Here is a 25,567-nt window from a genome sequence, read left to right as displayed (position 1 = left end):
CCACCCAGAGCCTCCAGTGTAACATCGCCACACAAGGTTCTCAAACCTCACGCCCCTGCCTCTCCCTGCCCAGGGCACTTGGGGCCTGGTGAAAGCAGTCAGGGCCGTTCCATGCCACAGGCCCAAAGTAACCATAACCGAGCACCCAGCAGATCCTTGCCATGGCCCCACAACAGCCCCTCTCTCCAGCATGGTTGGTTAAAACAACTGCAAACACAAAGCAACAGTCAGCCAGTTTGTGCTTTATTGACGCCACGATGCTCAGGCCTTGACCGCATACTTCCGTAGGGGGTATAGCCGCTCCTTCCGCTGCTGCTTCTTGGTCTTCAGGTTCTCTTCATGCTTGTTGAGCCGGCGGCGCATGGCGCGTGTTTTCTTGGGCCGCAGATCCAGGGGCTTGTACTTCTTGCCCTGGGTGATGGGAGAGCAGGGGGAATCTGAGGACCAGGGTTTAGGAGCTACTGCAATAGCTAAGCAAGCCAGAGGTTGGAACTAGGTGTTGAGATGGCGCTGGGAAGAGCTGAGAGGTAACTGAGGAAGGTACATGGCTGGGCTGGGGAGGTTCATTTGTAGACATGAGTGTGAGGAGCTGTATGACATCCAGCCCAGTAGGGGACTGTCACCATGGGACCGGGCAGGCCACACTTCTTGCTTACTAGTTCATACAATGCCCCCAAATTCAAGGTGGGGGGGAGGATCATCCCCATTAAAAAAAAAAAGTATTTTGAGTTACAGAGTCAAAAAGCAAGTGAACTTGTCAGAATCTCATGAAAACTGTGGCAGAACTGGGATCTGCACCTAAATCAACCAACTCCCTACACGGTGTTCTTCCCACCAGCCGAATTCCTGCCATGGAGTCAACACCACATCCAAGTAAGGGGCATGTGGCACCCAGCAAGTATTGGGGTGGTCACTGTTTTCTTGGTTTAAGTTATGCAAGCTGGTGCATATGGTGATGGGGGGTTGCATCCTAAGCTGGTACTGGGTGAATCTGGAGTGTCTGCCAGGTACTCATGGGTGTCCCCTGTAATTATGTTCCCATTTTACATTTCCCAGAGAGAAGCTCTGGCTTGGCCAAGGGAATCCCAGAGAGGCAAAGCCCCCTTTCCTGCCTTAGGTGGCCTCCCACCAAACCTGCTCCCAGACCTATAACAGGGCCATAGTGCCTCCATCCCTGGCTCTCACTTATTCTCGTCCCACTTGCTTCCAATGAGCAGGTCTAGACTAAGGCAGTGCTCATGGTCTCTCCTTTGTTATGCAAATGTTCCTTGGGCCCTCTTTGCCTTGAGGCCCTGTGCTGGGTGCTGGCTTGGCCAGAAATCAGGCCTGGTCCCGGCTCAAGGAGCTCCCAGCTCAGTGAAGACTGAACAGATAACAAGTGGCCCATCGGTGGGGGAGGTTTCACCTAGCAACTGGCAATAGCCCCGAAAGCAACTGAAAAGGGGGAGAAAACTGTGCACAAAACCCCTTAAGAATGACAGCTCAGGCTCTTTCTGGGAACCACCAACAGCCTGGAGGAGTAGGCATAGGGCAGAGAACTGCAGAAAAGGCCAAACAGGAGATGAGGACAAGCGCTGGAGGGAACTTGGAAGTATTAAAATCTTTGTCCACCAGGGCACAAGTCAGAACATTGTGCATTTCAAATATACTAAGCCCCTTAGAGCTCTGCTACCCAATAGAATAGCCACTAGCCCATACTGTTTACATTAAGCCAGTCCTTAGACACCAGTCACATTAAGTGATCAACGGACACATGTGGTCGGAGGTGACTGATGACAGAGCAGATACAGAACACATCTGTCTGGTCCCCTCAGAGCCTGATGAAAGCTTCAGACCCAATCCTCAGAGAAACGTTCCCACACAGATGTGCACACATCCAGGGGTGGCAGCACCCCACCCCCATCCCCACAGTTGCGTCCCTGGGAGGCTAGCCCAGGCACACCGTGATGGCCTTTTTGGTATCAAACCTTCGTTATTCAAACACTAAATTGGGAGTTGATGTGAAGATGTAATTAAAGCCACTAATCAATCCGCTGATTTAAATTAAGAGAGAATATCCTGGGTAATCTAGGTGGGCCTGATAAAAACCAGCTGCAAGTCCTTCAAGGCAGGGCTGAGGCTCTCCCCAAGAAACGCCACCGGAGGCAGCAGCTTCAACCTGTGTCCTGAGTCCCAGCCTGCCCACAATCTTAAGCCAGCCCTCACAACCACATAGGCCAATTCCTTGTAACAAAATATACATATTCACGCACACACAAAGTATCCCACTGGTTTGCCTTCACTGCTTGAACCCCGGTAGACTCATTTGAGGACAGGACTGGGAAATGGTTGTCAATATCCTAGGCTGAGGGACAGACACCCGTGGAAATCTCCCAGGAGCACCCCATTCACCCCTCCCCAAGGCATGGTTTTGGACCTCAGCCCAATCACTCCATTATTTGTAGGCGACTATGAGCAACTTAACCTCTTTAAGCCTTGAGGTCCTCATCCGAAAAACAAGAATGTCAGGTGCTTGGCAGTGACTGACACACAGTACTCTAAGACAAGACATTTAGCAGTCAATCCTCAGACTGCCCAAACTCATGCAGCTGGTGAGGCTGGCTGTACCCAAACCCAAGTGTCCAGCCAGAGTCCTACCACGCTGTTGATTTCTTGACAATTGCAGCCCGAGGAAATGCAGTCTGCATACCACATGCTAGAGCAAGATGCTGGAAAGGCAAACCCATTTACAAGCTGGATGGGTCTGGAAAGCCCAACGATGCCTGGGCAAAGCTCTGTCCCACATACACCAGCAGGAGAACCTCTTCATCCTGACCGCCCTCAGCAAGGGAGGGCTGGAACTTTGCTCCCTAGAGCCAGGCAGCCCCCCACACCCCCCCACTCACCTTGTAGAATTTCCTGAGGTTCTCTTTCTGAGTCTGGTTAATGACGGTAAGAACACGGGCGATAGACTTGCGAACAACTCGGCTACAAAAACAGAGACGTCAGTGAACACATAGCATCTCATTCAGGGCCTGACCCAGATCTCATCCATATCCACCCAAGATGCATGCGCTTAACCCAGCCAGGAGCAAAGTACTCTGGGGGTAAGGTCGGAGCGACTCTAGTACGTATATGGGAATCTCAGGAGCGAATAGGGAAGGCCTGGAGTGTCCAGGGCTTTGGAGGATCTGTGAAGTGTCCACTGAGGAGGCTGAATGAAGCGAGATGGAGGGCTGATCAGATCCTCCATGCCAGGCCATACATCCTGAGGACTATGAAGCCGACCTCGCCAATGCCCATCTTAATGAGCTGACCAGAAAGAATCACGTCACAAGCTGGGCAACCAGGGAAGCTTAAAGAGCCACAGCAGGGGCCACTGGGGAGGGAGAAATGCTACTGGGCAGAGAGCTGGAAGCCAGGAACAGCTGGGGGCAGGTGACTCGGTAGTCCTGTTGGGGGTGAGGGGAGGCTCACTCAGCAGACAGCTTGGTAAACCTGCTCGAGGATTCGGCATGACACTTGCTTACATGCCCCCAAACGCACCCAATATCCTCCCACCACATGAAGGCTGTTGGGGAGATTTCATAGAAGGAAAAAAAAAACCTGCCCACCAGGTAGGATGTGGCATAAGTGGAATATATGCCCAGGTTGACTGACTCCAAACCCACATTCCTTACACAATTCTTGATCCATGGAAATCACTATTTTACACTACAACTCAAGTAAGGTGCAAGGCACCCACCTACCAACTGGGGGGAGGGAGGGGGGGACCAAGTGCTGGTGGAAGATTAAAGAAAACGTCCAGTTGGGTTTTTTGAAGGAAGCATTAAGATGTCCCCGAAGAGGGACACCCTGTTCTTTCACCAGCCAGAGAAGCTGAAGGGCACTCCGGGCAACAGGGCCACACGGTCAAAGGCAGGTGAAGAGGAGCGGGTCCCCCCCGCGCAGGGCCGTGAGCAGGTGAGCCTGGCACTCCAACCCACAGATCCACCGAACGGGCACTTCAGCGGACACCGCCTGAGCCAACCTCAGAGATCCACCAACGCCCCCGATGCACACAGACTCCCCCCGCCGCCCTGAGGCCCGTGGTCCGGCCGCCCGTCACTTACATCTTAGAAAGCTTGGAAGCTGCGCCGCCTGTCACTTTGGCTACGCGCAGCTGGGACAGTTCCACCTTCAAGTTGTCCAGCTGTTTGAGCAGCTCCTCCTTCTTCTTGCCGCGAAGGTCCCGAGCCTTAATTTTGGCCTGCGTGCAAGGAAGGGTCTGGGTCAAGTGCCGGGTGCCCCCGTCTCCCCCTCCGCCGCTCACCGAGGCTTCCACCGGCCCTCCCCGCCCCTCCACCTGCGTCCTGGCCAGCCCCAGGAGGGCGCGCGCCCGGCGCAGGTACCCGAGGCCCAGGTCGGCTACGAGGCTGGGCCGCTACTCCCCCTCCGCAGACGGGAAGACGGAGGCCGCCGGCAGCGCGCGCGCGCCTCTCCTAGCCCAGGCCGGCAGGGGTGGGAGGAAGGCCGGCAGTGGCGGAGCTAGGCCATTCCGCACTATACTCCACAGGCCCGGCTGGCAGAGGGGACCCCAGGGTTCACCCTGCACTCCCAACCCCAGTCTCCGAGCCCAACAACGCGCGGATGGCTCCCGATTCCTCAGCTCTCACCATAGCTGAACACCCCGCCGCCGCCGCCGCCTGCTTGGAGAGAAAGAGGAAGGGGCGGGGCTGACCTTTACAACTACTGCCGGGTGACGGCGGGCGCGGCCAATGGCGGCGCAGCAGGGGAGCCCCGGCTCCGCCCCTTCCAGCCCCGCCCCAACGCCGCGAGTAGCGGGGCGGTACTGCCCGCCCAGTTCTGTAGTTCCCGCAGCTGTCCGCCGCCGGTCCCCGGGATGACTTTGGTCGGCCTCATCCCGAGCCGAGCAGTTGGGGAAACTGAGGCACGGGAGAGGCAGTTTACCAGACACGGCATAGTGAGGACTCAAATTCGTCTATGTAGTCATTTGTTCGTTCATTCCATCTTTGCAGGTCGCCCAGTTCGTGCTACTCTGTTCTGGGGATGGAGATGAGTTGAGGATTTTCAAAGATGAATTAATACGGCCCCTGGCGTGGAGGAATTTAAAGGTCGAGGTGGGCGGGGAGAGGCGGGGTCAACTATAAATCCAACTCCATCAACGTTCCAATGGAGGCAGCATGTGGCAGGGGAAGGAGCATTCATGGCCTTTTTTAGTGAACCTGACCCTGTTTCAGATTCTTTTGTCTTTTTAATATATCTTTATTGATCTCAGGAAGGGAGAGGGGGAGATTGAAACATCAATGATGAGAGAGACTCATTGATTGGCTGCCTCCTGCACACCCTACTGGGGATCTAGCCCGCAACCTGGGCATATGCCCTTGGCCTGGATCGAACCTGGGACCCTTCAGCCGCAGGCTGACGCTCTAGCCACTGAGCCAAACTGCTTAGGGCCAGTTTCAGATTCTTGCTCTGTTGCCTGGTGCTAGCTGAGACTCGGCAAATACCTTCCTTTCTCTGAGTCTCAGCTTTCTCACTGTGAAATGGGGTATTTATGAGGATTAGGAAGATAACACTTAAAACTCTTCTCACAAGACCTGATGTGTAACAATTGATCAAAATACCATCCGTATTAATGCTCCCTCCCAGTGGAATGAACACTTGAGTTGGGCCCTGAAAGTTAAAGGGGAACTCACAAAGCAGGAAGGGTACTCAGGCTTTCAGACTGGGCAGTTTGTTTCCCTAACCAGCAGGCAGGAATCAATGCTCCAGTGTCACTCCATTGCCTTTAACAACGACACACCCACACTTCTTACAGTGCTACTTAATGCCAGGTTGCCCCCTTGTTGCTGTCAGGTGTCATCTCGGAGAGCCTTCTCCCACCCCTTCTTTATACCCTAGCCTTGGAATAAACTGGCACAACCTCCCGTGTCCCAAGTTTTCTGTGCAATCCTCTCTTTAGCTCCAAACATCCTGGGTTAAAATGTTGTCTCTATAGCCAGCCTGGAAGTTCTCCGGGGGCAGAACCATGCCTGATACATGATTTCGTTTTTCTAGTCTCCAGACACAACATGTGCTTGTTGGATGAATGAATGAGCCTTGTCCCAGATTACAACAAGAAAGAATTTTAGGCCCTAGCTGGTTTGGCTCAGTGGATAAAGCGTCGGCCTGTGGACTGAAGGGTCCTGGGTTCGGTTCAAGTCAAGGGCACACGCCTAGGTTGTGAGCTCGATCCCCAGTAGGGGGTGTGCAGAAGGCAGCCCATCAATGATTCTCTCTCATCATCGATGTTTCTATCTCTCCCTCCCTCCCTCTCTGAAATCAATAAAATAAATAAAAAGTATTTAAAAAAAAAAAAGAATTTTAGGAAGTGGAGAGATATGGGGAGGAGACGGCAGACAGAGGGCAATCATGGCCTGGATTCGTCTTAAATGGAAGTCGAATAGTGCTCAGGGCCTTTGCTTTCTTATTTCCCAAATGGTTAAGTTTCTATTAGAGCTAATGATTGTGTACATCTTTTCTGGACTTGAGGTCATCTGTGACTGACTTCCACTCCTCTTACATGCTGCCACATCCAATCCATCAGCAAATTCTGTAGCCTCTACCTTCAAAAATATACCTGACCTCTTCTCACCACTTAAAAAAAAAATCCTCACCTGAGGATGTTTATTGATTTTAGAGAGAGGATGAAGAGGGTGGAGAACAACATCGATATGAGAAACATCAACCGGTTGCCTCCAATATGCGCCCAACCTGGGATAGAACCCATAACCTAGATATGAGCCTTGACCAGAAATTGAACCCATAACCTTTCTATTAACAGATGACATTCCAACCAAGCCACACTGGCCAGAGCCCCACCACTCACTGGCACCTATCTGGTCTGAGCCACCATTGACTGTCACCTGAATTATTGGTGTCACCTCTTAAATCACCTACTTTGGCTCTTGCTCCCAGGTGTTCTCAATATGGCTGCTAGAGGGATCCTTTTTAAAAAATATATTTTATTAATTTTTTATAGAGAGGAAGGGAGAGGGATGGAGAGTTAGAAACATCGATGAGAGAGAAACATCCATCAGCTGCCTCCTGCACACCTCCTACTGGGGATGTGCCTGCAACCAAGGTACATGCCCTTGACCGGAATCGAACCTGGGACCTTTCAGTCTGAAGGCCGATGCTCTATCCCAGGGGTGGGCAAACTTTTTGACTCGAGGGCCACAATGGGTTCTTAAACTGGACCGGAGGGCCGGAACAAAAGCATGGATGGAGTGTTTGTGTGAACTAATATAAATTCAAAGTAAACATCATTACATAAAAGGGTACGGTCTTTTTTTTCAATAGTTTTATTCATTTCAAATAGTTTTATTCATTTCAAACGGGCCGCATCCGGCCCGCGGGCCGTAGTTTGCCCACGGCTGCTCTATCCACTGAGCCAAACCAGTTAAGGCTAGAGGGGTCCTTTTCACACATGCCACTGCTCTGCCCAGAATTTCCAGGGCTGTCCCATCTGGAGTAAGACCACATCTTTTCCTCAAAGCCGTACAGCATCTCCTCCACTTCCACCTCATCTCTTCTCACTCTTGCTCCAGTATGGCCTTGCTGTTTCTGGAATACACCAAGCTTGCCCTGCCTCTGGGCCTTTGCGTGGTTCCCTCCTCCACGTCCCTCAGGTCCCGAATCAGTGTCACCTTCTAAGGGACATCTCTGTTGACCACTGTATCTACGGTACTCACTCTCGGGCACTGCATGGTTGCTGTTGTTTTCCCTTGGCACAGTCATCTCTGACGTAGTCTAGTACAGACTTTTTTTTTTTTTTTTTAAATATATTTTATTGATTTTCCACAGAGAGGAAGGGAGAGAGACAGAGAGCCAGAAACATCGATGAGAGAGAAACATCGATCAGCCGCCTCCTGCACATGTCCCACTGGGGATGTGCCCGCAACCCAGGTACATGCCCCTGACCGGAATCGAACCTGGGACCCTTCAGTCCGCAGGCCGACGCTCCATCCACTGAGCCAAACCGGCTTCGGCTAGTACAGACTTTTAAATTCTGCCTTCCCGGCTGGAATGGAGGCCCACAGCTATAGGAGAAACATGTTTGCATTCACCAGTTTATTTGGAGGTTAATTCCTTACTTATAAAATGGGCATTTCTGACGTAAAGTTCCTCCTGGCCAGGATGTTCTGGGGCTATGAATTTCTGCTGTCTTGTGGCCTGCTTGATTTCTTCCAAGGTACGGAGCTGAAAGACAAAAGCGTGCTTCGCCTGTCCCCAGGCTTTTTTCAGCACCTATTTCCCACTGGAAGAGCCTGTATCTTATTTTTATTTATTTATTTAAAATCCTCACCCCAGGATATTTTCCCATTGATTTTTAGGGGGAAAGTGGAAGAGAGAGGGAAAGACAGAGAGAAACATCGATGTGAGGTAAACACATGATTGGTTGCCTCCTGCACTTGCTCTGACCAGGGCCGGGGCTGGGGAGGAGCCCGCAACCGAGGTACATGCCCTTGACCAGAATCGAACCCGGGACCCTTTGGTCCACAGGCGACACTCTATCCACTGAGCCAAACAGCCGAGCGCTGAGTCTCTATCTTGATCACCCAAGATTAGGTAGCCTCATAGTCTGGTATATTTTTCTTCTTCAATTAGCAATAATCGCCCCTCAGATAAGCCTCATTGGCTACCAGACTGCACTGCGCAAAGCTTGGCCCATTTTTGATCTGCAGACAAAGTTCAATGAGAAATACTCAAAGCAACAAAACAAATCCCATTTCACTCATGACTGACCTTTATTAAAGAGTACTATTCTATGAAAACCAAGACCCGCGTTGGTCTAAGGCCCATTAATGGAACCCCTGCGCAGCAGCCGAGGCACCTAATCCTGGCACTAGAGCCGCCCTTGACTGCGCCCTACCTGCACCCCAATCACCCCCATCTCAGGCTGTGGCTTCCTACCAGGAAATGCCTCTCCAGTCGGGTCCAACCTCTCAGTCCCGAGGGCCTCGCCCTTCCTGCTCGGATGGCGGCCAGAGTCATCTCTCCTCACCCCGACCCCGCCTGGCCAAGGTGACTGCTACACCTGCGGGGGCCTCACACCCTCAAGTCCAAAGGTCTTCACTGTCTTATCAACAAGATACACTTTAAACGTCTTTCAATTCTCCCGGTCACTGGGCACCAGGGTCACTGTGCACAAGGCAGAGGCCACCTCCTCTCAGCTCAGTGCGGTGGCGTTCAAGGCTCCCCCAACCCCCGTCACTCCCGGGGCACAAGAACCACTACTCATCCCTCAGCTGGAAGGTTTCTCCTCCAAGAAGCCTGCCCGCCATTCGGCAGGCACAGCCGGTGCCTTCTCCTGCGGCGGCCGTGCTCCCTCCGTCTGGGCAGTGATGACCCCCGGAGTCCGGGGCTGTGCCCGCGCCAGCCCCTTCCAGGGCAGGGGCTCACGGAACGCGGGAGGGAGGCCGAGCAGCGAGCGCGGTAGCGGCGTCGGAGATGCTGGGCCTGCTCGGGACGGGCGCCCGCTCCTCAGAGGGGAAGACTGAGGCGCCGGGAAGATGGGGGTCAGGCGGTGACGGGGGCCGGGAGGACGGCGATCGGGTCGCAACAAGACCAACCGTAGAGCGCTTTCAGCTGCCCCCCAACGTCTCTGTCCCGCCTTCCACCTGCACTTCCGGTTCCGGCGTGGGCCGGAAGTGGGCGGGCGGCGGCGGCGGCGGCGCGCGGAGGAGGTGGAGGTAGTGCCGGGCGGCCGCTTCCCGCCCCCGAGCCGGTTCGGAGCGGAGTGAATCTGAGGTCGGACCCGGAGCGGAGCCGGCCGAGCGGGCGCCGAGCCCACGCCATGGCCCGGAATACGCTGTCCTCGCGCTTCCGTCGGGTGGACATCGACGAGTTTGACGAGAACAAATTCGTGGACGAGCAGGAGGAGGCGGCGGCGGCGGCAGGCGAGCCAGGCCCGGACCCTAACGAGGTGGACGGGCTCCTGCGGCAATATCCTTCCCCGGCGTGGCGGCTCGGGCTCCCCCTGGCCCAGCGCTCCCACTTCCCTCCCCCCGGCCCCTCAGGCTGACTCCCCACTCCTCTTATCCGCGGCCCCTCCGGTCAGTCTCCCAACTCTCTTCCGACCTGGCTCCCCCCCGGGCAAGGTTCCCTGAGCCCGAATAGCCCCCGCGTCCCCTGACCCGCCTCCGCACCCCCTCGTTCCTGGCCCCCGCCCCCGAGTCTCCCTCAGCAGCTCAGCCCCACGCGGCCCCTGCGCCCCGGTGGGCCGGCTTGCTCGGCGGCTCCAGGCGTGTGCGGCTCTCGCCTCCAGCCCCTCCGCTGCTCGCTGCTCTGCGAGGCCTCTCCTCCTTTCCTCCCCTTTCCTGCTCGCCCTCGAGGCTGTCCCTTCCTTGGACGCCCCGTCTCCCCATCCTTCCCTGCAGGCAGTGGGGTCACACTCGGGCTTCTCCGGCGGGAGGGGCCGAGGCGAACCACCGCTGAGTAATGGAGCAGCCCGGGCGGCTCCTGGGCACGGTGCTCTCGGGCCTGATCGCTGCACCGCACGGCAATAGGTGGGAGGGTGGCTGCGGGGAAGAAAGGTCACAGGGTAGCCTTCGTCCAGCCCTGAGGCCGGGGGTTGTCCACCTCTCACCCACAAACCAATCTGACCCTGCAGCTTCATGCCCCGGTTGCCGACCTAGTCTCAGCTGCCTACGAATGCCTTGGGTTTTTGGACCTTGATGGTCTCAGCCATGTTCAACAAGTGAGTTTGCCCCCCCCCAGCCTTCTTGTGCAGGAAGCAGTGGGGAAAAACTGGTAGTTTCGAGCTAAGAAAAACCGGAGAGCAAAAAGTGAAATGTAAGAGTAGAGCCCCACGACTGGAAACGACTATTTTTGTGGCCGCTGAAAACTAGCATTTAGAAAACAAGATTAAAAATAGAGGCGGTTGTCACAGCCTGCTTGGCCCCTTAGCAGCTTGAACACAGGAAACTGACTTATTCTCAGAGGAAGGATTTTTCTTTATTCAAACGGTGTTACAGGAAGTGCCTGCCCCTCCCCCGCACTTGCCAGCGCAGGGTTGGAGGCTCATGCCGTGTATAAATCAGGTTCTGGGTGTTTAATCAGTTGACTCAGCTTGGAAGTCAGGCCCATAGACTGCCTTTGGGAGGAGTCCAGTGTGCCTTGAAAAGAAAAACCTTCAGACTTACTTTGTTTGGACAGGAATGTGTTTTCGAATACAAACTTGTATTTCCTGCCCCATCAGGCTCGCCTTGCTTATTCCTTTGGTGAAATGGTGGCATGAGAAGACTCCATTGAAGGAAGGTTTGAGTTTGCAGTCTGGTGCAGGACCTCATTCATGGGCAGGTGGTGCCAAAAGGGCTGCAGGGTCAGGCCTGTGGCCCAGAAACGTCCACAGATGTGGAGGACACGGTCTGGTTATCTGCTGCCTTGGTTCTGGCAGATTTAAAGGTCTTCCCTTATATGCCCTTGACCAGAAAAAGGTTTCTTGAGGCTGCTTGGAGACAGCTTGGCACGTCCCGGGGATGGTAGTTTCTTCACTGCTGGTAATGTTGGGAACCTTGTTACCATGGAGCGTGTACCTCTTGGGATTGGGGAAAGGGAGGTTAGCAGGTGAGAACTGAAATCCTAGCAAATGTGAGGCCCAGGGAGGGAAGAGGAACTAATATTTACTGCGTCCTTACCATGTGCCAGGTATTGGGCTTATATTCCATCATTGATTTTAAACTGTGGAACAGGCTTCTAGGAGTCAGAACAGAGGAGAGTAGAAATAGGGGTCGGTTGATTGGAATGGGAAGTGCTGGGAGGAGGCCTGTCTGTATATGGAAGCGAGTCATGGTGGGAGTAACAGATGAAATGAAAACACGTGCTGTGCATCCATACGGACCCAACTCTATCATGCCATAGCTATGTGACCTTGAGTGGTCAGACACACTCTCAAGCTCAGCATCCTTCTCTGTTAAAAGGAGGAGACCCAAACTGCCTTATATGTCCCATGGGAGCATCACTGGACAACATCCCAGAAGGCTTCAGCGCAGTGCTAGGCACAGAGCTTGTGTCTTGAACACGAAACTTGGGTCTGTGGGTGGAATGCAGTAGGAGACTGTAAAAAGAACTTGGCTTTGGAGTCAGGTGTACTTGGGCTTGAAGGCCAGCTGGACAGCTTAGCTTTGTGACCTTGGACAGGTCACTTCCCTTCTGAGCCTCAAATTCGTTTCCTTTAAGATAAGAATGATGACTCTGGTCACAGACTTGTTAGTGATAATAACATGTGAAAGCACTGGCACAGGATCTGAGACCTTGCAGGGATTTTAAAGTAGTCATTCCTTTTCTTCCTTGCTGAGCACCTTCTGGTCCTTGGGAGCAGGGATCTGTTCAGAGAAGTGGTTTTTGAGTGATTTTGCGCTCTCTCCTTTCCCTGAGGAAAGCTGGCAATGTTTGGAGACATTTTGATTGTCAGGACTTGAGGGATCTAGTGGGTAGAGGCCAGGGATGCTGCTAAAATTGTCCGATGCATAGGCAGACCCCCACATTGATCATCTGGTCTAAAATGTCAGTAGTGCCAGGGTTGAGAAACCCTGAGATAGAGGAGACTAGGGGTTGGGCAGGGCTCCCCAGCCTGCACAGCCTGCTCTCTGAAAGGGCCGGAGGCCAGCTTGCTAAATGGTATGCCCTCGCAGCACCCTGTATCTCCTCACCTGCTGCAGGCCCACTACCCGTCAGCACCTAGCGTGAACGCTTGGGAGACTGGCAACAGTGAGGCGACTCTAAAGCAGTGGCTCTTTTTGCTCTAGTGGACTAGTTATCCTGCTCTTCCAAGTGATTTGTCTGCCAACCGTGCTGAAGAGTGAAGAGCACCAGCCGACATTTCCTGTTAAGCCTCTGGGTCTCTGCTCGTTGTTCTGGGACACCAAATTAGAAAAGAATTCTGCGGTGGAAGTTATCAGTGGCTGATGCCAGACTGGCCCTTGCCTGGCTGGGGAAGAGGAATTCCAAGGCTGACAGATACAGGGTCTGTGGGTGGAGTGCCGCAGGCTCTGATCCACCTTCCACATTTGGGGGGTGGGCTCCCTCTCCAATGTGGAAGGTGGATCACAGCCCAGCAGGGGCCGGGGAGCTTGGCAGAAGTGGCTTTGGAGTGGTGTGGGCACTGCTCAGTCAAGATGGAGCCCACACTAGGGAAGACAGGACAGCTTTGCTCCAGAGCCCTGTCAGTTTATACGTGGGTATCGTTGCATGGTATCCGATTGGGCAGAAGCCATTCCTTGTTCTATTTTTGAGGCTTTTTGGCTGAAGCCAATGTTTCAGATGAGGAAATGAAAGTCGGCTAATGTAATTCAGTTTAAAATAGGTGTCACCTTTGGGGACCTAACCCAGATTATAAATTTCTTTTAAGTGCTGGCTATTCAGAACTCAGCAAAGAATCTGTCAGTATTGCAGCTGAGATTTGGGGGATAGGGGGAAGGGGGATCGGCTCATTTGTTGGCAAAGGTTCTTTTAGATTAATAAATCTCCCTCCTGGTAGCAGTTGGGACCTCACTGGCCTGGGGGAGGTCTTAGAAGATAACAGTTTTAGCACATCTTAATTTCTTTATTGGTTTAACTGATACAAAACATTGGATTGAGAGTGAGAAGACCTTGGTTTGTGCCTTTGTTCTTCCCTTTTGAGAACAAGGTGAGATTGATAACCTCACATGGTGGTTGTTAGTATCGAGTAGGGCAGATACCGGGACAGTACCTGTACAGAGCAGGTGCAGGCAACTCAGGATTTTGCTGTAAGATACCCCTTGAGGGTAATTGCTTTGCTGCTACCTTCCAGGGATCGAGGGAGTGTGTGTCCAAACTTGCTTTGAGCCCTAGCTGGTTTGGCTCAGGGGAGAGAGAGCATCAGCCTGTGGACTGAAGGTTCCTGGGTTTGATTCTGGTCAAGGGTGCATGCCCAGGTTTGGGGCTCGATCCCCAGGAGGGGGCGTACAGGAGGCAGCCGATAAATGCTTCTCTCTCATCATTGATGTTTCTATTTATCCCTATCCCTTCCTCTCTGAAATCAATCAATCAATCAATACATAAAATAAGAATCCTATTTCCTTTAAAAAACTTGCTTTGAGGGGGAATGTTTAGGGGATGGCAGAAGGGGTATGCAGCGTTGGCAGAGGTGTCCTCTACCCTCTGTGTGGCTCAGGGCGGCTACAGGCTACCGTCTAAGCAGCCTCTGTGTGCCCACCTTCAAGCCTCAGTGGGAGGTGGTTGGATGAGATAAGATGCCATTTGACTTCCATCTTGAGCTGTTTTTGAGATGAGTTCATTAATAAAGGCATGGACATGCTCGAACCTAGCCGTCCTTAACTGGTGGTGATGCACAGGGGACATGCTTCGGGCGTTTCATGCAGCCCTGCGGAATTCTCCCGTCAACACCAAGAATCAAGCTGTGAAGGTAAATGGGGTTGCGCTGCAGCTCTGCTGGGTGGTGTTGGGACCTGGGCTCTGGTTGTCCGTTGTCTCCAGCTGAGCGTGAGCTGCCTGGGGCTCTGGACAGTGTCTGTTCCATCTCTGCATCAGTGAGTATCTGCCAAGGGAGTGAGTTGGCAGTGGCAGTGCTTCCACGGAAGCCTCCTGGTGTTCCTGACATCAAAGTTATCAGTGTTTATAGTAAAAGCTCCCCAAAGAAACTGTTCACTCCTCCCCAGAGCCTCATGGGGTGAGAAGTCAGCCCAGCCCTTGCTGATTAGCAGAACTATAAATTAGCTTGCCATGTGAGACTTATCGGTGGTTAAGCTTTTATAGGCTATTGAATAGGCTTTATTTGCCTAAGGATTTTCAGTGCTTTTTAAGATTTCCTGCCTTTTACAAACTAGGTGAGAAGATACAGTTGTGCATATTGCATCTCTGAGTCTAACATTTCATCACTGAAGCTAAAATTTGGTCCAGGGAAAGGGGTTGCCGAAGCTGGGATTTTGCCCTTTTGTGGCTCACGAGATAGAGCATCAGCCTGTGGACTGAAGGGTGTGTACAATGGCTGCACCTCTCAAACATGGAAGGGAATGGCCCCTCTATTACTGGGGTGAGCACAGAGGGAAGCTGCAGATAAACTTGTTTTAAAAAAAATAGATCTCCACCATTGTGATCCTGTGGATTCTAAGGCCTTGCTGGTGTCATCAAAAGTAGTGACATTTGCCCTGACCGGTGGCCTCAGTGGTTAGAGCATCAGCCTGTACACTGGAGGGTCACGGGCACATACCTGGGATGCAGGTTCGATCCTTCACCCAGGTCAGGTTGCGTGCGAGAGACAACCAATTGATGTCTCTCCCCGCCTCCTCTCCCTCGATCCCTTTCCTTCCATTCTCTAGAAATCAATGGAAAAAAATATTCTCCTCCAGTGAGGATTTAAAAAAAAAAAAATAGTAGTGATGTTTCTCCCCAGTAAAGTAGTTATTCTCCTCCCTCCCAAATAATGGAATAACTTATTGACATAAATAAGGGATACTTTGAAATTTAAGTCAACAAAAGAATTTCTCCCCACTTACTTTTTTTTAAAGTATATTTTATTGATTGTTTTACAGAGAGGAAGGGAGAGAGATAGAGAGTTAGAAACATTGATGAGAGAGAAACATTGATCCAACTGCCTCCTGCACATCTACTGGGGATGTGCCCGCAACCCAGGTACATGCCCTTGACCAGAATCGAACCTGGGACCTTTCAGTCTGCAGGCCGACACTCTATCCACTGAGCCAAACCAGTTTCGGCAAGAATTTCTCCCCATTTATTTTTTTAACCATCCCAGACGGATTAGAAATTATGCAGTTTCAGGTGAGTTCATACCGCTTGGTTTGGTGTTTCTGTGCCAGCAGTGGGGGGCCTGGATGTGTTGGGCTGTGGCTTGGCCTCACTCCTTTTCTCTTTCCTCTGTAGGAACGAGCCCAGGGTGTGGTGCTGAAAGTACTTACAAATTTTAAGAGCAGCGAGATTGAGCAGGCTGTGCAATCACTGGACAAAAATGGCATTGACTTGCTAATGAAGTACATTTATAAAGGGTTTGAGAAGCCCACAGAAAATAGCAGTGCAGTGTTACTCCAGTGGCATGAAAAGGTATGTGAACACACTGCCCGTGCAGGCAGCCCACGGACTCCCCTCCTTCGGGTTCAGATTAGCAGGTTAGATGTTCCAAAACAAACCTAGTAAGCTCTGATAGGCATATGAGAACAAGGGGCCAAACTGGGACATTTGATCACTTACCTCTGCCCAAAAAGCATCGGTAGGGAGCCACTGTCTCTGGTAATCACAGTTGCTTTAGCTGCTGATGTATGCCAGGCAGGTCATGGGGCAGGTGACTTGGCATGGTAAGGTAGATGAGGAGTCCCAGATGGAGGCAGGCAGGCTTCTGGTGGCTGGGGCTTCATAATCCTTTTTGCTTTGGTGGAAGTGGAGGTGGTGGTGGTGATGGTAGGGGTGCTTGGGAAGGCAGGCTGTGCCCTCCAGCTAGCTCTAAGGGCTTCCTGCTCTGGCCTCAGCCTCACCAGGCCAGAGTAAGCAGAGGCAGAAACCTTCACAGTCACTTTAAAGGGCCTTCATCCACCAGCAGGAAAAGCTGTGCCTGTCCTTTGCTAGGGTTGGTATAAGAGCAGGCTTTTCGCCAAGCCTGTGTCTTGCCTATATGTCACTGTCCCCGCACCCTGTAGAGCTACAGGAAGCACGCCTACCATCACAGGAGACCAGGCTCTCACTAACATCCTTCCTGAATGCTCCATTGTGTTTTAAGGGAGTGATCCTCTCACTGAGGGGTCAGTCATTTGGCAGCTTTGGTGCTGGGCTAGGGTTGTGGCCTTGGTCCTGCTGATGGGTATGGTGCCTGCTCAGCAAGAAGGTGAGGCCCTTGGTTTAGTATGTGGGGGCAGCTGTGGTGCTTGGGGAAGTGAGCAAGCCCTCTGCATGGTATCAGGGCCAGGCCTTTTGGGGTCCTTTAAGGCAACTTGGTGCTCAGCCCTATTGGCATTTCTAATGATGGCTCCTCGAGGTAGCTCTGATGGGCATGTCAGTTCAAGTGCCTAGAGCAGTGTCAGCAGGCTGAAAACCATGAGCTTGTCAAAGGGGAAATTTGGGGGGCTCTGTTGTGTGTGTGCTTGGTAACAGTGTTCTCAAGCCCAGTTCTGCCTAAAGAGTAACTCCTGGGCCTTGGCTCCAGGATAGGGCTGTTACCTTCTCCTAATTGCCTGTGCTCTTGCCAGAATCCTTTTCTGGGATCTGTGACATAATGATCTGGGTTAGGGAGTGCATCATCCCCTCTCCCCTGGCAAGCCAGGTTTCCCCTTGTCCACCTGGGTTCATTTGACATGTTTCCTTTTCCTGTCCCCACAGGCATTAGCAGTAGGAGGACTAGGCTCCATTATAAGAGTTCTTACAGCAAGAAAGACTGTTTAAAAAAAAAAAAAGACTCATGTTACCTTGAGAAGAATTTTGGATGCACAGGCTGGTGAAGAAGGAATTGACAATGGACCATCTTCCTAGGAACTCCCAACTATTTCAGGACATGCATCCGCTGAAGTGTATTTTATTTTCAAGGTGGAGGGAGAAATTGTCTTACTGTTTCCTAAATCCTTTTGCAGGATCTGATAGTCTATGCCTTTGTCCATGAATAATGCAGAACTGACATTGTGACTGTCTGCCAGAGTGGCTGGCCAGTGTTGGTCAGGTGTCCCTGTGTGCACTGCCTGTTTAAAACGGGAAGGGATGCTTTGGGCAGGTACAGATCCAAGGGCTGCGGTGGAAGGGAGAGCTTGTGTTTCTGAATTGGAAACCCCCGGAGGGTTTGTACAGACATCCCATCCTCCCAGAAGGCGGGCTCTCTTGGGTTCATTGTAAAGTGCCTGCTGCATCAATAAAGCTCTTGGCTTATTAGTATATACTTTGCAGTGTGTTTCATATATGTAAAAAAAAAAAAAAAGGTTAGTGAATGGGATGGTAATGAATGAGGGGATGACTATTCTGGAAACTCCCCAGGAAGCAAGCATGGCGATCCAGCCTCTTGCATGGCAGTACCTCAAGCCTGGGCTACAGTGTTACTGGCTGCTATGGAGAGATGTTTTGCTGAATAAGTATTTATTGTTTTTACTCTTGATTTGTATGTAATTTGGAGCTTATTTAATAAAGTGCCAAACATTCAATAATTAACCTAGGCTTTAAAAAGTCTTTAGTTTGTGTGACTGCACTCGAGACTTGAGAGTAGGCCTCGGACAGGCCTGGTCACCATCTGACACTGGATTTGGCTGTGTGATAGCAACATTCTTATTGTGAAGTTGACAAGTTCTCTTTAAAGGATTAAAAGCCAGAAACAGGTAGCAATCAACCTACAAATATAAAAACCCATTTTGTTCCCTATAGCTAATAACAATGAGCTTTTCTGAAGTGAAAGATTCTTACCTTTTTAGCACACGTGACTAGTCTACATTCTGTTGAAGGTAAGGACCCCATTCATGGTCTGAAGCTATCCCCAGTCGTGTGGGCCTTAGAGATAGACGTTGACCAAAGCACACAATCCTCCCAAATCCTGCAGAACCCCACCATTCTTGGGAGGTAGGCCTAGGCTGCTGGCTTGTTAAATTAGGTATATTTATTCACCCAGACCCAGTCTGGGGAGGTTCTTCCTGAAAGACAAATGCTCTGTAGCCCTTGAAGTATATGAGACACAATGTACTAGATTTAGTAAGTCAAAGAAATATTGACACACCATATCAAGTAAAACCCACTGTAGTTGCTTCTGGATTGAAGAGCTTTAATCAAAAAGTATATTGCACCACAAATGACTTTTCTACAGCAGTCTTAGAGATAATATAATCCCTATTTACAACATGGAGGGGGAGAGCCAGATCCAATGCTCATATAAAGGGCCATATATATATATTTATATATATATATTGTCTCTATCACAGAATGTTTATACAAGTAAAAGTGCATTAAATCACTTAGAATAGTTACTCCACTCTTCCTCTTAAAGCTGAAGGAAATTCAACGTGCAGGAGGCAAACCTAATCAGACTGAATCCACTAAAGTCCAGACTTCATGATGGCCCCACATCTACACCTAAACCTGTCGGGAGTGTGGGTGGGGTTAGGACCAGCTCAAAGGCTGGGGTGGCTACAGAGGAGTTTAGACGGACTCCCGCAGCTGTGCTGTAACTGCCTCTGGAGAGCCCTGAACGACTCGAATTTCAGTATTCTCTCCTGGAACAGCTGGTAAAGCTACCTCTTCCACATCAAAATTACAGAACAGAAGGGACTCCTGTTTTGTGTCCCCAACAGGTAAATGGAAAATACCATTCTAAACAGGATAGACATCTTCAGGGAAGAGGTAGGTAAGTGAATGGGTCACTTGGCTGGCAGAGAGCCTGGCTGGGACAAAGATGATGCTGCCTTGCTTGGTACTTCTAGGTCTGTGGAAATGTAGCAGGTTAACTGCAAATCCTTTTTTTTCTGTGAGATATATTTCATATATTTTAACCCTAAGCGTAATTGAGAAACAACAGGATAACTGATAATAAATTTTAAAGAAGCTCCAGTTCCTAATTCATTTTTTTATTTAACCAGTGAAACTTTCATCAAACTAAATCAATAAACAGTTTCCCTTTAGATTTGATATTGTGGCTTATCCAAGGCAAGCATGGTCTCTTTCTTTAGCAATACAAATTGTTGTCAGTCACTACCAGAGCCATCTGCATGTATCAAGTCCTGTAGCTGGGAGCTGCCTGGACACCATATATGAATGTAGTGTCATCTTAAATGGGGGTAGGGTGAGGAAGAAAGATGGCAGGCCACCTCCAATGTTTTGGTCAAGGCTGGGGGGAGGGACAGCTGCTGCCTCCTCTGAATACAGCACACTGTCCTTAACAGTAGAAAAGTAATTAGCACTTGCTCAGTGCTAAAACCCAGAATCAAGAGCAAAGTAAATGAAATGCCACCACTGCTTCAGAGGGAAGCAGATGCCAGAGAACACTAGTGAAACTACAAAGGGACAGGAATCCCAACTTCAGAAATAATCTCTCGATGCTCCAATTTTCCTTTGAGAACATCACTACCTGGATTTTATAATACAGAAGACATTTTAGCTATAAAAAATAGTTTTAAATGGTTTACCGGCAACCTATCCAAGACAAGTACATTTATTAAGAAGGCAATTGAGTGTATTTGGATCTTCTGAAACATTTGCTTGTTTTCTTCAATAAAATGAGATACTGTCAGTTGCATAGTCATTGCTCCACACTGGCTTTCGAGTATCTTAAGATGTACACATCTGAATTTCTAGGTAGTTTGAGAAACAAGGTAAAATATTTTCATGAAAGGTTAAAAAGCCTCTTCTAACTCATCTGAACCCAATCATGCTACCAAGGAAGGGGAATTTTTAAAAGCCACCCCCACTGAGTTCGCTGGTGGCAGAAGCAGGTGAATCTGGCCTATGGGCACCATTTCAAAGGGCTTTTTGTCCAGCATCGTCACTACAGGATGGATTAGTTGCCGCCTCTCTGCCAGATGCTGACAGCTTCAGCTTTAAGTACTAACAAAAGTTAGAAATTCAGGTGCAGGCGTGCTAGCCAGAGCTGGGATTTTAGCAGCACTAGAAATGTGGGTAGTGCCAGGACCCTCCCATTGTGACTGACTGACGGGATCCGCTGCCTCCTGAGGTTCTAATCAGCCTGCAGGGAAGTGGCCCTTAGGTCTTGTAAACAATGTGTAGACGCTTGTACAAAATACTGCAGTTACAGTGATGAAAAACCCACCCAGGCTGGTGTGTCAGTGTTCTTTTCACAGAAAGAGTGTCAGCCCACGGAGCTCCATCCTTGGGTAGTTCCATCTAGGACCATGGTATCCGAGGGTTGGAGATGGATGGCCGGATGCTGCCTTTGGGAGCTGGCTTGGACCCAAACCATGACATCTGTGTTTGAAACAGAAAAGACTCCTGAGATGAGAATCAGGAATAGGTGCAGAGGGCACTGAAAGAGCCCCCCCCCCCCCCGGGTGGCCCCTCCTGCCCTCCATGCACCCTGACTTTGGCTGTGACCAGAGCAGTGAAAATGGTTGTAGTGACAAATCTGTAGGGCTGAGCCCATTCTAAATATGGGAGGGAAACAGGAGTAAAAACTGAGTTGGCAAAACAGGTGGAATTGTAGGTATCTTTTCCTTTAATTTTTTTTTTTGCTATTACATAATTTATGCAGATTCTTTTAAAATATATTTTTTCTTTTTCTTTTTTAAGTCTGGGTGCTGGGCCAGGGGCTATTGACAAAGTGATATCAATTGCTTTGGAAAACAAGGTCTGTTGGTCAAGTACAGCAGAGACCTGTAGGCACAAAGCATGTGCTCAGTAAATACTGCCTGAGTCAAGTTCATCCAAAAGCACCTCTGAAGCTGATACACCCGCTGTGGGCTGCTCTCACCTGCCAGTGCTGGGAACACTAGCTACATGTTTTAAAGCTGGACAGCAGGCCAGGGAACCCTACCTTATACTCCAGGGTTTCTTTGAGCATGTTCTCTTCCTCTTGTGAAAAGTTCAGCAATACTGACACAGCTTTTATGAGATGAAAGGCCTGAAACAAAGTAAGTTTTGCTGCCTTGGGTCCAAGTGGTGGTGGTGCTGGTGCTGGTGGTGGGAGTTGGGGCTTAATGGCAGCATTTCTGGTTCTGTTCCTGGTGTGTGCTCCCAACAGTGAGCAAAGACCATGCAGAGGTCTGAGCAATGACAGGTTCTCTTTCTCCCTCCATCTTTTACTTCGGGGACTGGCAAGATGACCAGGACATCCACAGCAGCTCTGCTCTGCAGAGGATGCGGAAATGCTGGGCAGATTCAGCTGCCTTGACTCTGGCCTCCACATCCAAACCACATCCCCTCCCAGGAGCTAGTTCCCTACTAGGTGCCCCCTTCTTGCTGCTCAAGTAGCAAGTCATTGCCGGCTGGAGAAATGACCAAGGGTCCACACTTATAGTCAAATTGGAATGCGAAAGAGAAAGAAATGGGTGTGGTGGGAAGCCATGCAGGACTCTGACAAATAAGCCAGGCCCCGGGATAGAACTCGGTACCAAATGCAATTCAGAAGCCCTGTACCTCGGATTCCCGACAGGACATGAATTTTAAAACCACGTGTTTAAGGTACTCGAAGTTGATCTCGCGGGCATCAGGCAGGTCAGCGTTATTTGTGACAGAAGGGGCCATGTTTGGCATCTCAGGGCCAGGCTTCTCCCGGACTTCGAAAAGCTCATTATCGGGTCTGATTTTCTGAAAAACCAAAGAAAAGATGCTACATTGAACTGCTCAAGACAGGTCAGAAAATCACGTGGGAGATTCACCCGACGCATATTGTGATCACCTGCTGGTCCTCTGGCCCTCCACCCCCCCAAGGAGGAATTGCCAGCAATCAGCAACTGCCTGAAGAGAGCTCAGCTCCTCCAGGTGGGGTGGACAGTTGAGAGGAGGGAGAAAGGCCCCTGGGGAAGTTCAGATATTTCCTGTGTCAGGACACAAGCCCTGCAGCGGGGAGCACCTCAGCCAGGGCAGAGGTCCTGCTCTCCTATGTTTGGGCCTGGCACTCTGCCATTCACATGCGGTACACCCATCATCTCACTAACTTCTCAGACAACATACAGGCTGGAGAAGGAGGGCATATGCCTGTGGTCACACAGCCACTTCACAGAAGCATGGTCAAGCTGGCAAGGCTGCTGTCGCACCAGCCAACATCGCAGAGACCCCTTGCAATCAACGGGAGGGCAGGGGAAGGGAAGCATCATCAAGCAGCAAGGAACCCCAGGGGACCAGAGAGGGAACAGGCAGCAGGGAGGGGAGGGCACTCACCAGTTCCTTCTGCAGCGTCTTTTTGAGTTCCAGCATCCTCTGCTGCATCTGCTTTATGGCCTGAGACAAATCCCCCACCCCAGACAAAAGCCACTCAGTAAATGCACATTTCACCATCTTTAAGGGGAAGGACAATAGAACAGACACTCTTGGGTCCCCGGACACCTGTTAGAAGTCCTTGCTTTGTCTCCTGAGAGGCTTATGCTGTCACACCTGTGTACCTGCTGCTATGGTCTCTTTTCCTTACATGGAGCTGCTTGCACATATTTGCTCTTCTTTAAAAACTGTTTTTTATTGATTTTTAGAGAGAGGAAGAGAGAGGGATAGAGAAAATAATCAATGAGAGAGGACCATCATCCATCAGCTGCCTCCTGCATACCCTCTACTGGGGATCAAGCTCACAACCCAGCATGTGCCCTGACTGGGAACCAGTGACATCTTAGTTCCTGGGGTGATGCTCAATCACTGAGCCACACCAGCTGGGCCACATATTTGCTTCTGAAGCCTGTCAATGGCCACCAAAGTCACCGTTTACCCCTCTACGGAGCACCCAATACCCCAGTGGGGACAGGTCAGAGGCCAGGAAAGTCCCAGGCTCTCTGCCCTCAGGGCTGCTCCCAGTGCCTCCCTCCCTAAGTTGCACAGCTAGAAACATCTCTGTACAGTCTATTTCATCCTTCAGAATTACATGTATGTGCTATGATTTCCCAATCAGGCCAGAATTCATGGTTCTCGTCATCATCATTGCTCTCCTGAAATACCATAATTTGCAATGCTTATTTTGAACAGTGTAAAAGGTCATGTTTTTTCCTGTACAATCCACCAACATTGGGTTTTATATTTTTTTACGTATTTTTTAAAAATTTACCTTTATTGTTGAAAGTATTACAGATCACCCCCTTTTTGTCCACATTTTCCCCCCCCCCCAAACCCCCCCAGGCTTTCACCATACTACTGTGTCCTTGAATTATGCATATAAGTTCTTTGGTTAATCTCCCCCCCACACCCACCTTCCCTCTGAGATTCTTCAGTCTGTTTCATGCTTCTCTGTCTCTGGATCCATTTTGTTCATGTTTATTTTGTTCATTATATTTCACATATGAGTGAGATCATGTGATACTTGGTTTATTTCACTTAGCATAATACTCTCCAGATCTCTCCATGCTGTCTCAAAGGGTAAGAGATCCTTCCTTTTTTACAGCTGCACAGTATTCCATGGTGTAAATTTACTTAATCCTCAGGCCGATGCTCTATCCACTGAGCCAAATTGGCCAGGGCCTTAAGTGTAATTTATTACTCATTCCATTAATCACCAGAAAGGCTGAACTGTGTTCCCAATGAAAAAATTTACTATATAAGCAGCAGTACAGGAAAAAACTTTAAATAAAAATTTCTCCAAAGTCTCACAACTGTAACACATCCCAATGAGATTTTCTAGTCCATGTCACTCTTGCATCAAAAAGGTACAATTTTGAATAGTATTTTTCATTTATCAGAGTTTCCTCAGCTTCCTACAGTTTCCTAATTAAACTTTCAATGTGACAGTAACTCCAGGGGATTCCCATGTCTTAGAGTGTAGCTGAGTTTCCATTTTTTAAGAAATTTTTATTTATTGATTTTTTTTAAGAGAGAGAGGAGAGAAAAAGAAAGAAACATTGATTTGTAGTTCCACTTATTTGTGCATTCATTGGTTGCTTCTTGTATGTGCCCTGGCCAGAGACCAAACCCACAACCTTGGCATATCGGATGACACTCTAACCAAATGAACTACCCGGCCACGGCTTGAGTTTCCATTTTTAAACAAAGCTGTACTATGTTTTGTTTTCTCAAGAGAGGTTTCCCCGCAGTCTCTCTAGAGCATCAGTTCTCAATCTGTGGGTCGCGACCCCTTTGGGGGTCAAACGACCCTTTCACAGGGGTTGCCTAAGACCATCGGAAAACACATATAATTACATATTGTTTCTGTGATTAATCGCTATGCTTTATGTTCAATTTGTAACAATGAAAATACATCCTGCATATCAGATATTTACATTACGATTCATAACAGTAACAAAATTACAGTTATGAAGTAGCAGCGAAAATAATTTTATGGTTGGGAGTCACCACAACATGAAGAACTGTATTAAAGGGTCGCAGCATTAGGAAGGTTGAGAACCAGTGCTCTAGAGGAAGGAGAGGATTGGGTGAGAGGATCCTGAGAGTCTTGTCAAGAACATTAAACTGCCACCACTAGACTCCACTTAATAAATGGTATTGGGCTGTTTCAATTTGTATTCTCTTGGTTGACCATGAGACTGGACATTCCTTCAAAAGTACATTTGCTATTTTATGTTACTTGATTTTCTAGGATTTTGGCTCATTCATTAATTTATCCAACAAATATTGATTGAGTCCCTACTATGGGCTGTCCTAGAGGCTGGGGAAATAGCAATCAACAAACAAAAAGATGTTTGCCCTCAGGAGGGGAAAGTGTCAAAACCAAATACAAAGCCTATCAGAAGGCATGGAGAAAAAGAGCACGGCAAGGGGCTAGGCAATTCTGGTGGTGAGGGCTCACAGGGACAGCTGGGAGGCCTCACTGACAAAATGGGACCATAAAAGAAGTGAAGGTCAATGGAGGAAGAATCTTCCAGAAAGAAGGCTCAGTGAGTGCAAAGGCCCTGATGGTGCTTGACCGTCACAGCGGGCAAGGCCAATGTGCCTGAGAGGGGGAGTGGGGATAGCAGAGGGGGGCAGTGAAAAGGGTAATAGGGGC

At 50.0% G+C, this 25,567-nt stretch overlaps 3 protein-coding genes across 7 annotated transcripts in view; 1 reads left to right on the top strand and 2 right to left on the bottom strand.

Annotated features, from left to right (window-relative positions):
- Positions 1-222: 222 nt before the first annotated feature.
- Positions 223-7,761, bottom strand: RPL35 (ribosomal protein L35). The gene is made up of 5 exons (XM_036331462.1): positions 7,716-7,761; positions 4,635-4,876; positions 4,092-4,228; positions 2,886-2,967; positions 223-411 (listed from the first exon to the last, which is right to left on the bottom strand). Exons 1-5 carry the CDS (start codon positions 7,759-7,761, stop codon positions 262-264), a joined length of 657 nt encoding a protein of 218 aa, XP_036187355.1. The 3' UTR covers positions 223-261.
- Positions 7,762-9,679: 1,918 nt separating this feature from the next.
- ARPC5L (actin related protein 2/3 complex subunit 5 like) lies at positions 9,680-17,917 on the top strand. Its single transcript, XM_036329685.1, has 4 exons — positions 9,680-9,969; positions 14,341-14,413; positions 15,889-16,065; positions 17,332-17,917. The coding sequence occupies exons 1-4, from the start codon at positions 9,821-9,823 to the stop codon at positions 17,392-17,394; spliced, it is 462 nt and encodes a 153-aa protein (XP_036185578.1). The 5' UTR covers positions 9,680-9,820; the 3' UTR covers positions 17,395-17,917.
- Positions 17,918-18,728: 811 nt separating this feature from the next.
- GOLGA1 (golgin A1) overlaps positions 18,729-25,567 on the bottom strand; it is a 40,131-nt gene continuing 33,292 nt past the window's right edge. For 3 of the 5 annotated variants that reach the window (XM_036329681.1, XM_036329684.1, XM_036329683.1), the window contains 4 exons: positions 22,810-22,869; positions 22,066-22,236; positions 21,464-21,550; positions 18,729-20,898 (listed from right to left, as the gene is read on the bottom strand). In XM_036329681.1, the coding sequence (XP_036185574.1) occupies positions 20,818-20,898; positions 21,464-21,550; positions 22,066-22,236; positions 22,810-22,869 (399 nt within the window). In that variant the 3' untranslated portion in view covers positions 18,729-20,817. The remainder of the gene's footprint in view (positions 20,899-21,463; positions 21,551-22,065; positions 22,237-22,809; positions 22,870-25,567) is intronic. The other 2 variants (XR_004971153.1, XM_036329682.1) reach the window with 2 other exon arrangements.

Source organism: Myotis myotis, unplaced genomic scaffold, assembly GCF_014108235.1.
Source record: "Myotis myotis isolate mMyoMyo1 unplaced genomic scaffold, mMyoMyo1.p scaffold_m19_p_12, whole genome shotgun sequence".
NCBI classification, from domain to species: domain Eukaryota; kingdom Metazoa; phylum Chordata; class Mammalia; order Chiroptera; family Vespertilionidae; genus Myotis; species Myotis myotis.
This window is presented reverse-complemented; position numbering and strand designations above follow the sequence as displayed.

Excerpts from the sequence above, each read along its gene's own strand:
- RPL35 (XM_036331462.1), bottom strand. The coding sequence starts at position 7,761 with ATGACTGTGCCAAGGGAAAACAACAGCAACCATGCAGTGCCCGAGA. Across the intron at positions 4,229-4,634 it reads CGGCGGGGTGTTCAGCTATG|GCCAAAATTAAGGCTCGGGA; the intron begins GTGAGAGCTGAG and ends CCTTGCACGCAG. Across the intron at positions 412-2,885 it reads ACCTCAGGAAATTCTACAAG|GGCAAGAAGTACAAGCCCCT; the intron begins GTGAGTGGGGGG and ends CCCATCACCCAG.
- ARPC5L (XM_036329685.1), top strand. The coding sequence starts at position 9,821 with ATGGCCCGGAATACGCTGTCCTCGCGCTTCCGTCGGGTGGACATCGAC. Across the intron at positions 14,414-15,888 it reads CCAAGAATCAAGCTGTGAAG|GAACGAGCCCAGGGTGTGGT; the intron begins GTAAATGGGGTT and ends TTTCCTCTGTAG. Across the intron at positions 16,066-17,331 it reads TACTCCAGTGGCATGAAAAG|GCATTAGCAGTAGGAGGACT; the intron begins GTATGTGAACAC and ends CTGTCCCCACAG.